At 49.6% G+C, this 15,706-nt stretch overlaps 1 protein-coding gene and 1 long non-coding RNA gene across 2 annotated transcripts; one reads left to right on the forward strand and one right to left on the reverse strand.

Moving 5' to 3' along the window:
- Nucleotides 1-891: 891 nt before the first annotated feature.
- Nucleotides 892-4,185, reverse strand: ZBTB32 (zinc finger and BTB domain containing 32). Its single transcript, XM_006098664.3, has 5 exons — nt 2,648-4,185; nt 2,321-2,394; nt 2,142-2,210; nt 1,852-2,016; nt 892-1,475 (listed from the first exon to the last, which is right to left on the reverse strand). The coding sequence occupies exons 1-5, from the start codon at nt 3,529-3,531 to the stop codon at nt 1,210-1,212; spliced, it is 1,458 nt and encodes a 485-aa protein (XP_006098726.1). The 5' UTR covers nt 3,532-4,185; the 3' UTR covers nt 892-1,209.
- LOC106698837 lies at nt 2,667-5,498 on the forward strand. Its single transcript, XR_002831649.1, has 3 exons — nt 2,667-2,800; nt 4,935-5,079; nt 5,191-5,498. It is a non-coding gene; the product is annotated as an uncharacterized LOC106698837 (long non-coding RNA).
- The last annotated feature ends 10,208 nt before the right edge of the window (nt 5,499-15,706 follow it).

The following is a 15,706-nucleotide window of genomic DNA, read 5'->3' on the forward strand; positions in this document are numbered from 1 at the left end:
CGCGCTTCGCTCACGACAACTTCCGGCGCGCCGCGGGTCTGGCGGGAGCCGGGGGCTGGGCCGGCCACGCGCGGGGCACCACGGGAGCGGGAGTCCGCGGCCGGCGGGCCGTCACCTGAGACCGCGCCTGAGGAGCGGAGACCCCGCGTCGCGGCCAGAGAGGGGTGAGGCGCAGGGGCCTCCGGGAAATGTAGTCCAGGCGTCGCGCTTCTTCCGCCGGGCGCTGGGGCCGCGAGAGCTGGGTCTGGAGGGGTCCCGACCCGACCCAGAAAGAAAGATCGCTCCCGAGCCGCCGGGAGGCGTGGTGTTCGCCCCGGACTCCTCCCATCGTCCTGGTGCGGCCGGCGGCCGGCGGGAACTACCACTCCCAGGGTGCAGGGGCTTCTTTCCCTGGGAGCCCGAGGACACCGCGAAGCGAAGTTCGCGACTGCGGGAGCTGGGGCTGGGGAGGGGGCGGCGGCCAAGGGTTAGTTAGTCTCAGTTCCAGGGTCGACCCGGCCGCCGTTGCACGCAGCGTGGAGCAGAGATGCCGCAGAAGCCGCGGCCCTCGTCCTCAGGAGAGGAGGCGGGTGGTTGAAAGCAGAGTGGAGTACGCGGCTCCTCCAGCCCGGGCCAGGGACCCCCCGACTCCGACTGCGTGCGCCTTGGCTTGCCGTGGGAAGGGCAGGACCTGGGGTTCTTACAGCTTTCCCCCGCAGGGCTGGCTGCTAAGTCAGCCCGAACATGGAGCCCTCCCGACCCGCTGCCTCCCGGGAGGCCGGGGAGACCGAGGAGGGGGCCGCCGTGCCGAACAGCGGACGTGCGGCCACGAGGGGCCGCTACAGGACCAGGGGCGAGGCTGCGCGCACCCCCGACCCGCGCAGACTAAATTCTGGACTCAGCTTTCTTGTCCTGAGAGGAAGGCACAGACAACGCTTTATTTTAGTAATGAAATCAACAGTCCCCACACAGTTAAGATTCACTTGTGCAAACCTCACTGCCCTCGCCCCACACGGGATCGCCAGTCCAGGCTTCTGCGGTCCTTGGTCACCGGGAGAGGGCTCTCGGGGCCCTTCCCGCGATGCTTCTTAGCCGAATTCGCTAGGCTGCCAAAGCCGGGGTGCCGGGTCAGAAGCCTAGCCAGCCCGCCGGCCTGTCTTTATATCTTTCATTCTTTAGCTGCAGCCAAAGAAGCTATTGCCATCCCGTCAGGTGGAGGAGGCAGGGGACCTACTTGGAGGTGGAGTCCCAGGATGGCCTCGAGGAGGTAGAGGCGGAGGAGGAGTAGAGGAAGGTGGAGCGAATGGTCCATCCCGGCGGGAGCTGGCTGGGCGAGTGGCCCCGCATGTGTGCCTGCATGGAGGCCAGGCTGGGGCAGCCGGCTCCGCACAGAGAGCAGCGGTAGGGTGCAGCCCCGTGTGTCCGCAGGTGCTTGGTCATGGCCGAGAAGTCCCGGGAGCGCTGGGGACAGAGGCCACAGGAAAAGGGCTTCTCTCCTAGGGCGGGTGGAGGGGAAAGGGGGTGAAGATAAGAAGGGGGCGAAGCCCTAGCCGGTTTGGCTCTGGGTAGGGCATCGGCCTGCGGACTGAAGGGTCCCAGGTTCCATTCTGGCCAAGGGCACATGCCTGGGTTGCGGGCTTGATCCCCAGTAGGGGGCAGCCGATCAATGATTCTCTCTCATCAGTGATGTTTCTATCCCTCTATCCCTCTCCCTCTCTGAAATCAATAAAAATATATTAATTAAAAAGAAAAAGAAAAGAAGGCAGCCTAGGGGTAGATCGGGTGCAACTGGACAAGGGAGTTGTGTGGAAGCTAGGCAGCAGAGAGGGACTTAGGGGCAGGCAAGTCAGTGCTTGGGCAGGGTGCCCATACCTGTGTGGACTCGGTAGTGTGTCTCCATCTGATGCTTGAGTGAAAACCTCTTTCCACAGACAGAACAAGAATAGGGCCTGGACCGAGCAGGAGGAGGCCTGAAAGGCTGTTGGCGAGATGGGCAGCCTGCTTTGCCCACATGACCCACACAGGTTGCAAGTGCACCTGTGGGGACAAAGAAGGTAAAGGAGGGCAGAGCTGGGAATCCCAGAGTCGGATCACTGGAATACCCAGGCAAGATATCAGGGACTACAATGGGACTGAAGCAAAAGTATCCTCACCCTACTCACCTGTGTGCCTCTGATCAGACTCTTCCATCTCCCCAGGGCTGAGCTTTGCGGGGCCCTGGGGGAGGGAACCTGGAGAGAACAGAGTGAAGTAGGGGCCCTACTCAGGCTGGACTCCTGCAGCCCCAGCCCCAGCAGAGAGACCATATTACAGGGTTCATGCAGGACAGTGAAGGGCTTACCTGAGGTAGAGCTAGAGAAGGCCAACTGATTCTGGCTCCTGAGCCCTTTGTGGAGGTTCAGGGACAGTGGAATCCTAGGGGTGGGGTGGAGAAGAGTAACAGAGTTGGCAAAACCTGGGATCCTGACCGACCCCATCCTGGAGAGGAAGGTGATGTATATTCTCAGGTGCTGGGCTTTGGTTTCCCCTGTGGTGGGAGCTTTTTGTCCTATCTCCAGTTCAGGAAATGTACAATAGAGATAAAAGATGTGGTGCCCTTTCACCAATCACCATTGCCTCACCTGAGCTACTCCCTCCCAGATAGGCTTCCATTGGGCCCTTCACTCACCTCTGATCCTGAGGCCAGACCTCTTGCCAGGCTGCACTGATGGAAGTACTATGGGAGAAAGGAGTGCCATATCTGGGCGGCAATAGCAGGAGGCTCCACAGGGCAGGCTGGCTCTCCCTCAACCAAGGGGCCTCAGCCCACCAGGGCCTAGAGGTGATGCTGCTGGTTTGGAGGGAACCTGGTGGGGGTGGGGGGCCAGGCAACTTCCCTAAACTTTCCTCAGAGCCCCCTGGACTCTCCTTCACCCACATGATCACTTCTTGTTTCCTACCTACTCCCCCGTGGCCAAAAAGGGATTGGTCGAGTTTCTCCTCTGATCTCATATGCTCCCTCTGATCCTCCGGCATTGCCTCTGCTATCTCAGAGCTCTCTCTCAGTGGCCTGTGCTCCTGCACCATCTCCTGTTCTCTCCCACCAGCTCTAATAAACTTCTCTGGTCTCTGCTCTCCAAGGTCCCCCACTCCACTCTCAGAATCCCTTGTGGGTTTCTCTGGCTTCTGATGTTCCTTCAGCCCTTGACTAAACTCTGCTCTAGCCCTGTCTCTTCGAGCCTTCCTGCATGCCTCTTCCAGGGACTGCACCCCCAAGGCCCTGGCAGCCTCCTCAAGGGGCCCCAGTTCCCCAGGTTGCAGCTCAACACTCTCTCCGTAAACAAAGTACAGAAGCTGCTCAAAAGTGGAAGGGCTAATTCCTTTCACCAGAGTCCAGTGACCCCTGCGGCCTAGTTGCTGGCTCACACCTGCCAGCACCAGGCTGTGTGCAGGGAACTCCTGGCTCCCCACGGTGATCATGGTATCACATAGTGCTGGCCTGAGCCTGGCTGCTAGCCGTACCAGCCGATCAGAGCCATAGGGGCTAGGCAGTCTTGTTGGGGACAGGGGCATTTTGCCTTGCCTGGGTACCAGTCTCAGAGGTCCTGAGACAAAGGCCACAGTTCGAGGTCCATGGTGGAAAGGGGAGGAAGGAACAGCATATTCTCAAGCCTGTGGAGGTGAGGGGAGAAAGAATGAGTTGTTTGTTCTGGATCAGAGCTCTCTATCCTGAATGGAGCAAATAAAGTAACCCAAGAGAGGACTTGAGCTTATCCAGAACCATAACAGGGGCCTAGAGTTTGGTGGCAAGAGAACAGAAATTAGATTACAGTGAGGACTTAAAAAGCAAGGATCAGGTAGTTAACAACTACATTAAGTAGTGGGCTTAAGACTAGTAGATGGATTCTGCCAATTAGCAATCTCTGACTTAAATGATAGCACATACTGATACTTCTGCTTCTCGGAGCCCCTCTGAGCAGGCCAGGCTCCCTTCATTCGAGACAAAGAGATCACCTCCAGACTCAGTCATCCCTGTCAGTTAGGGATCGAGCAAGACACGGCTCATGGGAGAGTTTAGAGAGCTAGTGTGTCCCCACACAAGTCCATCACGTGGAGCTGAGGGTCCTGAGAAGCAGAAAATCAGCAATACATGGGGTCATAGTTGCAGGAGGGCAGGTTCCAAGGCATCGATCATCTCCTTGAGGCTGAAGCATCTAGAACACATCCGCAGAGAAGGAACTGGAAGAGACCAAAGATGCCTGTCTAGTGAGTTAAGAGCAGGTGTAGAAGTCACAGGAGAGAAGGCTCTTGATCCAAGGATAGAGAGAGGTTTGGGAGAAGACTTTGACCCCTGAGGAAGTGAGAGAAAGGGAAATGAGAACTACAGAGGAGAGGCTATTTCCTCTGAAGGTTAAGATAAGAAGATGGTTTAATTTTGTTTTTCATACGCCAAAAGTGAAGAATAAAAAGAACCCAACAAGACAGGAATTTCTCACACATCAAAATCACCACATTGGCTTTTAAGAAGAGAACTGGGAACTCAGATACAAAGAGGCAGACCCAGCAGGCATATTCCTAGATGTGGTGAGGACTCTTGTGGGAGGGAGGATTATTACTTGGTCACCTCAGGGAGAGGGCTATAGGTTGGCAGGAAGTGGACAGGAAGAGGGGTATAATGGGAAGAAAGTCTCAGCTGGGGAGAAGAAACCACTCACCAGTTGTAGCTTCCTCCTGAACACCGCATGTTCTGAACTTCTGTTGGGCTCCTGCCCACCCTCTACCCCAATAACTCCGCCCCTGACCTCACAATCTTCCATTGGGTGTCCCAAGTATCAGTCTGCTACAGTTCCCCCACAGGGTGTGGTTTTTTACCCCTGGCTCTGATTCACCCCTCCAGGAGAGACCACCCCTTCTAGTCTAGAATCCAGGCATCCTGCCTCCTAACCTGTCTCCTTATTTCATTTGTGAACTTCTAGAGTCAAAGAAGTGTATCTGAGGCAACAAAAAACTCTGAACTAATCAGATCTGCATTTGAGTCTCATCTCTGCCATTTACTAGTTGAGTCACCTTGGGCAAATCATCTCTCTGAGCCTCCCTTACTTACCTCATTCATGAAATAGGGTAAACCTCTGCTTATCTTATTTGGAGGTGGGGGTGAAGATGAAATGATGAATGTGAAAGAGGTTTGTCAGTACATAGTATCACTCAAATAGTATTAATTCTGTTTCTTAGAGGTGTCAGCAGAGCTCCAGCAGATGAACGCGGTTTCTACTATCTCAGAGGCGAAAAGGACTGGAATATCTGGATTCCAAGGAGAGAGGGAAGGAGAGCCCAAAGCATGCCTGACTTGATACTAGGAAGCCTTGACTGCTTTGTGGAAATGACCTCTGTCATTTGAGCCATCACTGAGGACTGGGTGTGTGAGTGACTCAGATCCTCCCATCAAACTCTGAAGGGGGTAACCCCAGAAAGGGTCTGTGGTGGTCTTTGAAGAGAAAAACTCCTTTTCTTGGATTGATGACAAATTAATTTCTCTGAAATCAGAACTCCGGGGTTTCTTTCACTTCCTGCCCAGAGTCAAGGTCCTCGGAGATTTCCCGTCTTTTCACTTTAGCACTTGTTAACTTGGGAAAAGGATGACGTCTGAGAAACTCAAATTTCTTTTTCATATTATTCCATGATCCCTCATCCTATGACAAATTTTTATTGATTTGATAAATCACTTATATGAGCCTGGCGTATCATATATGCCCAATAACAAAGATAAACAAGTCAGGCATTGGAAGGCTTCTCTGGTTTCCCCCCACTCTCCAGGCTTTTTCCTTAGATTCTGGGTCCTCTCCTAGACTCAAATATTATGTCTCTAAACTCCTGTTTCTCCCTTTGGCCCCAGGACCCCAAAATATTCAGACCAGCCTTCTACTTTCTCCCTCCAGACTTAATATGTCTTCCCTCTACCTCTTGTTCTAGCTTGGGTGCAGGCAGATGTTAACCCTTCCTACATCAGACAGGGTGTGCCATTGGGTGGGGCTGGTAGAGGGGCAATAATAGGGTGGGGAGAGGGGAAGATGAGTCAGAGTGAAAGGGAAAATGCAAATGGGTAAGCTGTATTCATTTGCTACTCTGAACATTAAATGTTTTTCATTTCTGAGCTTTCTAACTCCTCACACCACCACACCCAGGGACTCATTATACATCATATAAAAGACACTAGGCCTAGACACATAAAAGCATCAATGCCTGATATTTATACAGATTGTGTATACAGAGGAATACACAATCCCTGAAGATATGGAATAAGTGGGGAAAGCCACGAGGGAGAAACTCTAAGTGTATAAGGAAAGCTATAGTGGTCTGGAAGATTATATCACCACCCAGTGGTGTGTGGTCCCCCTCACCTCCCAGCCCTATATCATGTGTCTGTGACTCAACATCCCCACTGGTATGATTTGCCCATTGATGATCAAGAGAGTTGGAGACAGCTCAAAAGGCAGTGTCCTCTGAAAGCTGCCAAATGTAGTTGGCAGGGAGTAGTCAACAGGCTTTTTAGGTCTAAAAGGGAGCAGAAGAGGCAAGGGATCTCCCCATTCAGTGAATAAAAGCCCCCAAGAATGGGAAACATTTTGCCTCCCACTTGGTGTCTACTCCATCTAAGGATATCCCTTTAAAATATATTTTATTGATTTTTTAGAGAGAGGAAGGGAGAGGGATAGAGAGTTAGAAACATCCATGAGAGAGAAACATCAATCAGCTGCCTCCTGCACACCCCCTACTGGGGATGTGCCCGCAACCAAGGTACATGCCCTTGGCCGGAATCGAACCTGGGACCCTTGAGTCCCGCAGGCTGACGCTCTATCCACTGAGCCAAACCGGTTAGGGCAGGATATCCCTTTAAAGACTTCCTTTCCCTTAGAGGTATCTCTAGAGCCCTCTACACCTCAGCCCTTAGGCTAGTAACACTCTAGGCCAGGGGTTGGGAACCTTTTTTCGGTTGAGGGCCATTTGGATATTTATAACATCATTTGTTGGCCATACAAAATTATCAACTTAAAAATTAGCCTACTATATTTGGTCAAACATTTAATTAACCCAGCCCCAATGCTTTGGCAGGTCCAGATCAAATTATTTCATGGGTTTTAAATGGCCTGAGGGGGGTCAGACGTTCCCCACCCCTGCTCTAGGCCTCTCTCTCTCTCTCTCTCTCCCTCTCTCCCTCCCTCCCTCCCTCCCTCTCCCCCCTCTCTCTCCATATATATGGTTTTTAAGTTGATTTTGAGAGAGAGAGGAAGGGAGAGAGAGAAACATTGATGTGATAGCAAAACATTTGACTGACTGCCTCCTGCACACCCCTGCCAGGGATTGAGCCCACAATCTGGGCATATGCCCTGACTGGGAATCAAACCAGCAATCTTTTTTGTGCACATGCCCAACCAATTGAGCAACATTGGCCAAGGCTCTCTCTTTACATTTTTTACTGCACAGCCCAAGCCATCTTGCATAAAGTGAGCAGTGACACCAGAAGCAATGAAAGGACAGCGACACTGCCCTTTTTATTTTTGAAAGATCTCTCCTCCCCAGTCTCAGAAGCCTTGTTCACCTTCCACTTTCCAAGCTGACTCTAGGAATCACCTGCAGTTTTCTCCCTGAGAACCACAGGTTATGAGGACACAAGCTTGGACCCTGGGAGAGGGTATAGTAGGTAGGAGAGATTAGGAGGACATAATTGGAAGAGAAGTATGTGGGAAAGGAGGTATGATTTTTGCCTTTCAGCCTTTTATAATACTCATATTACTAAGGAAAGTTTGAAATCTGGTATTTTTTGTTCTCACTGATAAGCTTAACCAAGAGCCCCTTCAGGCACAACCCATCTTGATATAAATACAGGGTGTTTCCCCACTCCCCACCCCCTGAAAAAAAATGTATACACTACTAGAAGTTGATAGCTCAGTTTGTTTCATTCTTTTCAGGTTTAACTCATTGGAATTAATAATTACTCAAAGTGTGTATACATTTTTGGGACACCTTATATTATAATTAAAATTAATCAGAATAGAGGGATGGTTATTTTATGAAAAACATTCTTCCTTTATCTCACTTATTTTAAATATTGAGTAACTCCAAAGCTAAGTTTTAACAAAATTCTATTCAGGAAAATTCTATGAACTTTCAACTCTTCCCAGGAACACATTTCTTTACCCAAATTAAGGTGGTTAACACCCCCCCCCCCACCCCATACACACAGCTTTTTTTGTTGTTAATTCTCACCCGAGGATATTTTTCCATTGATTTTTTTTTTTTCAGAGAGAGTGGAAGGGAGAAGGAGAGATAGAGAGAGAAACATTGATGTGAGAGAGACACATGGATTGGTTGCCTCCTGCTTGCACCCTGCCCAGGGCTAGGGATCAAGTCTGCAAAACAGGTATGTGTCCTTGACTGGAATCAAACCGGGACCCTTCAGTCCTCTGGCCGATGCTCTATCCACTGAGTCAAACTGGCTTAGGCACACACAGTATTTTTTATAGATTAAGACCAATTATCCAAATCTTACATAAACATTTAAATGTTCAATCATTCTGGTTAAATACATTCAACACATACCAGAGAAGAGACAACACAGAGTAAATTCCTTTTTCTTCCCTTAAATCTATAGTCTACATAACCCAAGAGCTAGATATAGGCATAGCCAGGTGAGCTAAATCTAGGTCATAGAGAACCTATCATAGCACACCTTAATTATTATTTTTGTTGTTGTTGTTAATTCTCCCTCAAGGATATTTTTCCATTGATTTTTAAAGAGAGTGGAAGGAAGGGGAAGAGACAGAGAGAAACATCAATGTGAGAGACACACATCAACTGGTTGACTCCTGCACCAAGGCCAGGGATCCTGCCTGCAACCAAGGTACGTGTCCTTGACCAGAATTGAACCTAGGACTCTTCAGTCCGAAGGCCAACACTCTATCCACTGAGACAAACTGGCTAGGACTCATAGCACACCTTTTGAGAATTAAGTGGAAAAAGAACTAGACTAGACATAAAACAAAATACAAAAACTTAGGTTTCACAGCATCCTCACATCCTTTTTCTTCAAGACCCTAAGTCTTCCAAGACCCTCAACTTCCTCACAGGGACTGTTTTCAAGAACAGTACTGAATACCAGTATTGCCTAAACCCAGGGAGAGGGCCCCACTCTGACATCCTCTGGCTGTGTCCCTTTCCATGGGCTGAGACGTCCAAGGGAATCTAGAAGTGCCCACCTGGAACCTGTGCCCACCCCCCAATTCTAGACCTGCTCTGGGAACTCAGAACCCTGGACCTCCTAGCCCAAATGGCCCAATTCCAGGGCCTACATGTGCCTCAACCCCAGATCTATACTCATGAGAGTGAACTTCAGGACTGATGTAACCTTAGACCCTGTTTGTGAGAGGCAGGTAGCCTGAGCTTGGACATGCAGGCTAGTATGTGAGATACCTTGACATGTATGCCAACAACAGGTCTGAGGGAATCTTCATTTCTAGTCATTTCTAGGCCCCATAAACAATATGGAAGCCTGTTTTAATCCAATAGTTCTTAACCTCTTAGGGCAGTCACCATTCCTTTGAAAATATAAACTATGGAATCAACTCTTTACATCAGAAAATTGTAGTCTCATATCATTTTGCATATGAATGATAAGGAATTCACAGTCTGCTCTAAAGCTCATTCTTTTTTTTAAAAAAAATATTTTATTGAATTTTTACAGAGAGGAAGGGAGAGGGACAGAGAGCCAGAAACATCAATGCAAGAGAAACATCAATCAGCCGCCTCCTGCACACTCCCCACTGGGGATATGCCCGCAACCAAGGCACATGCCCTTGACTGGAATCGAACCTGGGACCCTTGAGTCCGAAGGCCGACACTCTATCTACTGAGCCAAACCGGTTAGGGCTAAAGCCCATTCTTTTTTAAAAAAATATATTTTATTGATTTTTTACAGAGAGGAAGGGAGAGGGATAGAGAGTTAGAAACATCGATAAGAGAGAAACATCGATCAGCTGCCTCCTGCACACTCCCCACTGGGGACGTGCCCGCAACCAAGGTACATGCCCTTGACTGGAATCGAACCTGGGACCCTTGAGTCCGCAGGCTGACGCTCTATCCACTGAGCCAAACCGGTCAGGGCATAAAGCCCATTCTTGAACAGGTCAATTACTCCTCACTTATCCCTGTGACCACTTTTGCCCCCTCTCTCCCAAAAATCCAACATGCATAGTTTTTCTTATGATTTCCAAGAGTTCACAGACTCTTGAAATCCACTCATAGACTACCACTCCCTTGTATCCCCCACCCTTGGTTTAAGAACTCTGGGTGTATCCGGCCGGCGTGGCTCAGTGGTTGAACATCAACCTAGGAACCAAGAGGTCACTGGTTCAATTCCTGGTCAGGGCACATGCCTGGGTTGTGGGCTCAATCCCCAGAAGGGGGCATGAAGGGGGCATGCAGGAGGCAGCCGATCGATGATGTTTCTATCTCTCTCCCTTCTTTTAAAAACATATTTAAAAAGAAAAAGAGAACTCTGGGTGTACATGAAAGCACTCTGAAAAGCTTCAATACCAAGTAATGCTGGAAAAGCTGAGTGAAAGTATATTTCAACACCCTGTTCCATAACTATAAAAAATCTTCAGTAAAGACAACCTGGCTGTTTTCCTGAACTGCAGGATATTTCACAGACCACCTCCTGTGCCCCAGTACAACATCCATCTTTCCCATGCACCTGCCCCATGCTTACAGCCTGATATCTTCTGGGAGTGACCAGAAAGGGTTTGGGAAAGAGATAGGGACAGGGACTAAAATGCCCCAGACATGACCCAATCTGGGTTTTGTCTCGAGTCACCACAAGTCAATGATACTTCATGGAGGGCAAACAACTTGGCTGGGGTTTGGAGACACCTCCCTCCCTCCCCAGAACCTCCATAAGACTATGGGCCTAACCTCCTAGCCACATTGTCCAACCTGGACCCAATACTGTAAAATCTGCCAAGAGCACCTCAACCCCAAATCCAGAGACCTCTAAAAGCCTGCATAGCCTGGATGCAGTGACTCTTGGCAACTTCCATTGGGCTTTTGACTGCATCAATGCTCATTCTTCAACCCAGGCTGGATCCAAAGACCCAGGAAACCCCTCAAGTGCATACTAGTTTCATCTCTTGGCCAGTGAATCCCAATAATCTATGGAGAGTCACAGGCCTCTTCCTCCAGTCACCAGATCCAGACTCAGTCCAGAGACCCCAGAAAACCTCACAGTTCAGAGGCCATACCTCATGGCCAATGATGCCACACAGGGCTCCAAGGGCCTCCAACTGCCCCACAACCCACTTCCAAATCAGGCTGGCACCAGGAACCATGGACCAACTCATAGGGCGTGCTGGCCTGGCCTCTACCCGGCCAGGGCCCCAAGGTGCCCAGGAGGCCCCATTTCCAGCCTCTCCAAGGCAGAGGGAGTTCCAATGGCCTAAAGTCCTCAGCCCTCACTTCCTGACCCTCACGGTAACCATTCAATCACCCATATCTCAGTTGTGCCTGGGCCGGGCCCAAGCTCAAAGAAGAGTAAGAAAAAAACATGGCACTTACCAGCTCAGACCGTGTTCCTCTTACCACTCGGCCTCACATGCATTCTGCGCGGCGTAAGCCTGGGTGGCCGTTAGAAAGTGGTGATCGTTGCTAGGCCGGGAATGGGAGACTGTAGCGCGAGCTCTTCGCACCTGGATCCCGAGGCAGATGCTGATTGGTTGCAGGCTGGCTGCACCCTCTTTCCTGGCTCCCACCTAATGAGCTGCCTAGTAGCCTGGGAGGCACCTAGGCAGCTCCAGAATCTCCAGCCTGCCTCGCACCCGCCGCTGATTGGCTGTGGGTCTCGAGCTCGCTCGCTAAGGCTCTGAGGACCGTAGGGTCTTGAGTCTGATTGGTCTGCGGATTGATGCTTCAGGCCTCTAAGGGTGAGATCTAAACTGCCAGCCTGTGCCCAGTTTTGATTGACTGCGGAATTTGCCCTCTCCCACCCTTTCTATAAGGAGACTGGGACCTGAACCTCCTTCACCTTGGAGGCTGCCTTCGCAGGAGTTCAGGGATACCGCCGCTTTCCTGCTTCTGTCTTGCCAAGCTGAGTAGCTCTAGTTGCAAACCCTTTCACCTCTTTCTCAACTCCTTACAATCTATGGAGGTGTGTGTGTGTGTGTGTGTGTGTGTGTGTGTGTGTGTGATTGGCTGGGAGGCCCTCAAGAGCCAGCCAGACTTCAGGTGCCTGTGGGCGGCTCCCCTTTCCCGCCTCCTGCCCTGTCCCATCACTGACTGGCTGCAGATCGCGCCCTGCCTCAACAGGAAGTATGCGGGGACAAGGAAGACACAAGAGGAGGCAGCGCCTTGACCCGTGAATGGCCTGGGCCTAGATACTCACTCTTCAAATGCTCAGGGACACCTCGACTGTCAGCTGAGTCAGGATTACCTGCGTACTTCGTGTACCAGACCCCACCGCACTGTAGAGAAAATGTCCCATGGCACTGCCCTGCCATTAGTTGGCCTGGTCTTAGCGCCCGACCAGCGGACTTTCTGTCTAGGCAGGGTTTTGGTGCTGACGGACTGCAAGCTCGCGACGCGACAGTCTGCGAGGGCCAACCGCCTCCTTTCTCCCACCAGCATTTCTGCGGTTGCATCGGTTGCATCGCTGATTGGTTGGCCCTGCTCCCTTCTAAGCGACTTAGCCTTGGATTCACGTTCTGACTCATCCAATGAGGTACAAGGGCGCTTTGAGGAGGCGAGCAGTGCTCAACCGCTTTCACTTCTGATTGGTCCCGAGAGTTGCTCCTTCGCTTTTAGTCAATTAGAGGGCCGGGAGGCAGGAGCCCAGCCCAGCAGTTTCAGGCGGTTGCGGTTGTCCCAGTGCTTTGGCTCAGCTCTGGGGCTCCGCGGGAGCAAACCCCTCAAAAAGTAGGGGAAAGACAGTCTTTGTAAATAAAAAACCAAAAATACCCTCATTTATAGATGAGGTAAACCAGGGCCAATTGTGACCACATCAGACCCCATCCCACATCTGCAAGATCAACTCTACTTAATCATAGTATACCTTGAATGCTGGACTCTCACCAGAACAAGGTCGGAGTCTCAGCAATGCCCATACTCGCCGTGGGACAAGTAACTGCTTCTGACAAAGAGGTTAACCTGGCATAGCAATCCGGTTATTTAGGAGTCAATGAGATGCCACAGAACGCGTGATACAAGTCAAGGGCTCAGTAAGCGGAAGCTGCTATCACTACGTTTTGGACTTGAATCTGATCCTGAAGTCCCCAGCACTCGGCGCATATTTGCAACTCCTCAAACAGTTGGACAAATGCATTTGTATTCTAGAAAAGGAAACTTTAAAAATCAACCTCATAATATGTTTGCCACTTATTTGCCACTTACAAGGAACCAGGCCAGTTTTAAATGCTTTACATGGATCACTTGATTGAATCCTCATAACAAGCTCTATCAGATATTTACTGTTATATTTCTCACTTTACAGATAAGCAAATTGAGGCTGAGAAGAAAAAAATTAATTTCCCTAAGTTCTCACCAGAAGTAATTGCCAGAGCTGGAATTTGAACTAGGTCTGTTGCACTCTGACTCAGAGCCTAAGCTCCTAACCACTGTTATGCATACCATCCTAACAGCTACAGTGTCCACAGTGCGGGCACACATGGTTCTGGGCAATCCTCAATCAGCCTAGGAAGAGGAATGATGACAAAACCCATTGAAACAGACAACCAAGGTGCAAGGAGGTGAAGACACTCAGCTTCTATAGCTGGTCCTTGGCAGAGCAAGGGATAGAATGATATATAATCTTCTGAATTCAAACCCACATTCTTAATCACTCCTTGCACTACTCCTTTCCCACTTGACAGATGATGATGATGAGTCTCTCAGAAAAATCAAAACTGAAATTCAGACATGGGTCTATCAGACCCAAGAGATTGTGCCCCGAACCACACTGCCTCCAGGAAGTACTTGTCTGGTAGATAGATCCTGGGTTGCATCAGGTGAGAGGGATGTTCACGCAGCCAGCCTTGTCTGCAAACAATGAGTTCATCTGGTCCCAACTTTGACCCAGGTGGTTGGGAGTGTATTTTACAGCCTTAGGACCATTGGGAGCTTCTCATTGTGAAGCCCTACTCATAATTGCTACCACTTCCTATGGGCCAGACAAGGTAGAAAGCATTTGCATTTTACAAGTGCGGATACTATGACCCAGGGAGGGATATAACATTTCTTTGTTTACAGAGCTAGTGAATGGTAGAAACTGTGGGTGAGAACCTAGAGAGCCTTACTCTAAAGTCCTGAAATCCAGCTACCCAGGATGTGCACGCATGAGAAGGTGAAGTGAGGGACCCTGGGCTCTGGCAAGGTGGAGTAGGAAGGGCTGTTGACTTCATTCTGAGGGTTGGATTGTAAGATAAGGAGAGTCAAATGTTTGAAAACAGCAGAGAAATAACTATTGCTTACTGTGTAACTACCCTGTGCCAGACCCTATGTTAAATAAGTTTAAATTAAAAAAATTTTTTTTATTGATTTCAGGGAAGAAGGGAGAGGGAGAGAGAGATAGAAACATCAATGATGAGAGAGAATCATTGACCGGCTGCCTCCTGTACAATTCCTACTGGGGATTGAGCCTGCAACCCGGACCTGTGCCCTTGACTGGAATCAAAACCCGGACCCTTCAGTCCACAGGCCAGTGCTCTATCCACCAAGCCAAACCATCTAGGGCTAAATAAGTTTTAATATACATCGAGAAGTGGAGAGCCTTGTAGTTAAGAAGCTGTACACTAGCCCTAACTGGTTTGGCTCAGTGGATAGAGCATCGGCCTGCAGACTGAAGGGTCATGGGTTTCATTCCAGTCAAGGGCATGTACTTTGGCTGTGGGCACATCCGCAGTAGGGGGTGTGAAGGAGGCAGATGATTGATGTTTCTCTCACTATCCCTTTCCCTTCCTCTCTGTAAAAAAATCAATAAAATATATATTTAAAGAAAAAAGAAGAAGCTGTACACTAGATCCAAAACTTCCTGGATTATTATCCTATTCCTGCTACTTAATAGTTGTGAGACCTGCCTGGCTAGTGTTGCTCAGTGGTTGAGTATCGACCTAGGAACCAGGAGGTCAGGGTTTGATTTCTGGTCAGGGCACATGCCTGGGTTGTGGGCTTAATCCCCAGTGGGGGACGTACAAGAGGCAGCCAATCAATGATTCTCATTATTGATGTTTCTATTTCTCTTCCTCTCTCTTCCTCTTTGAAATCACTAAAAATATTTTCTAAAATATAGTTGTGAGACCTTTGGCAAGTTACTTAACCTCTCTTGGCCTCAATTTTCTTATCTGTAAAATGGGGATAATGATAGTAAATACCTACCAAGGCTACTGAGAAGATTAAATGAACTAATAGAACTGTAACATCTCTTCCCCAATGCCCTGAAACTGAGTTGCTTCCTCACAGTCACCATCACCTGATTTGACTCTGGTGTAGACACCGAAAATTAAGGCCATATATTTGCCATAGAAAAGTCTGGAGGAAGTGTGCTCCTAGAAGAGGTAGCAAGTGCAAAGGCCCTGAGACAGGAGTGAACTTAGTATGTTTGAGGTACAGCAAGAAGTCTGACTGGAGCCAGGCAGATGACTAAGGCTCAGGAGTTCAGCTCAACTGCACAAGTATTCCTAACAGACACAAAAATGACCCTGTGCTTTTT

The sequence above is a fragment of the Myotis lucifugus genome, unplaced genomic scaffold (assembly GCF_000147115.1).
Source record: "Myotis lucifugus unplaced genomic scaffold, Myoluc2.0 scaffold_244, whole genome shotgun sequence".
Taxonomy (NCBI): Eukaryota; Metazoa; Chordata; class Mammalia; order Chiroptera; family Vespertilionidae; genus Myotis; species Myotis lucifugus.

What these genes read in the sequence shown, in the direction of transcription:
- ZBTB32 (XM_006098664.3), bottom strand. Translation starts at nt 3,531, where the DNA reads ATGCCCCTGTCCCCAACAAGACTGCCTAGCCCCTATGGCTCTGATCGG. An exon ending in GTCTGGCCTCAGGATCAGAG is followed by an intron (nt 2,395 to 2,647) that starts GTGAGTGAAGGG and finishes CCCCACCCCTAG; the next exon opens with GATTCCACTGTCCCTGAACC. An exon ending in ACACTACCGAGTCCACACAG is followed by an intron (nt 1,476 to 1,851) that starts GTATGGGCACCC and finishes CACCCGCCCTAG; the next exon opens with GAGAGAAGCCCTTTTCCTGT.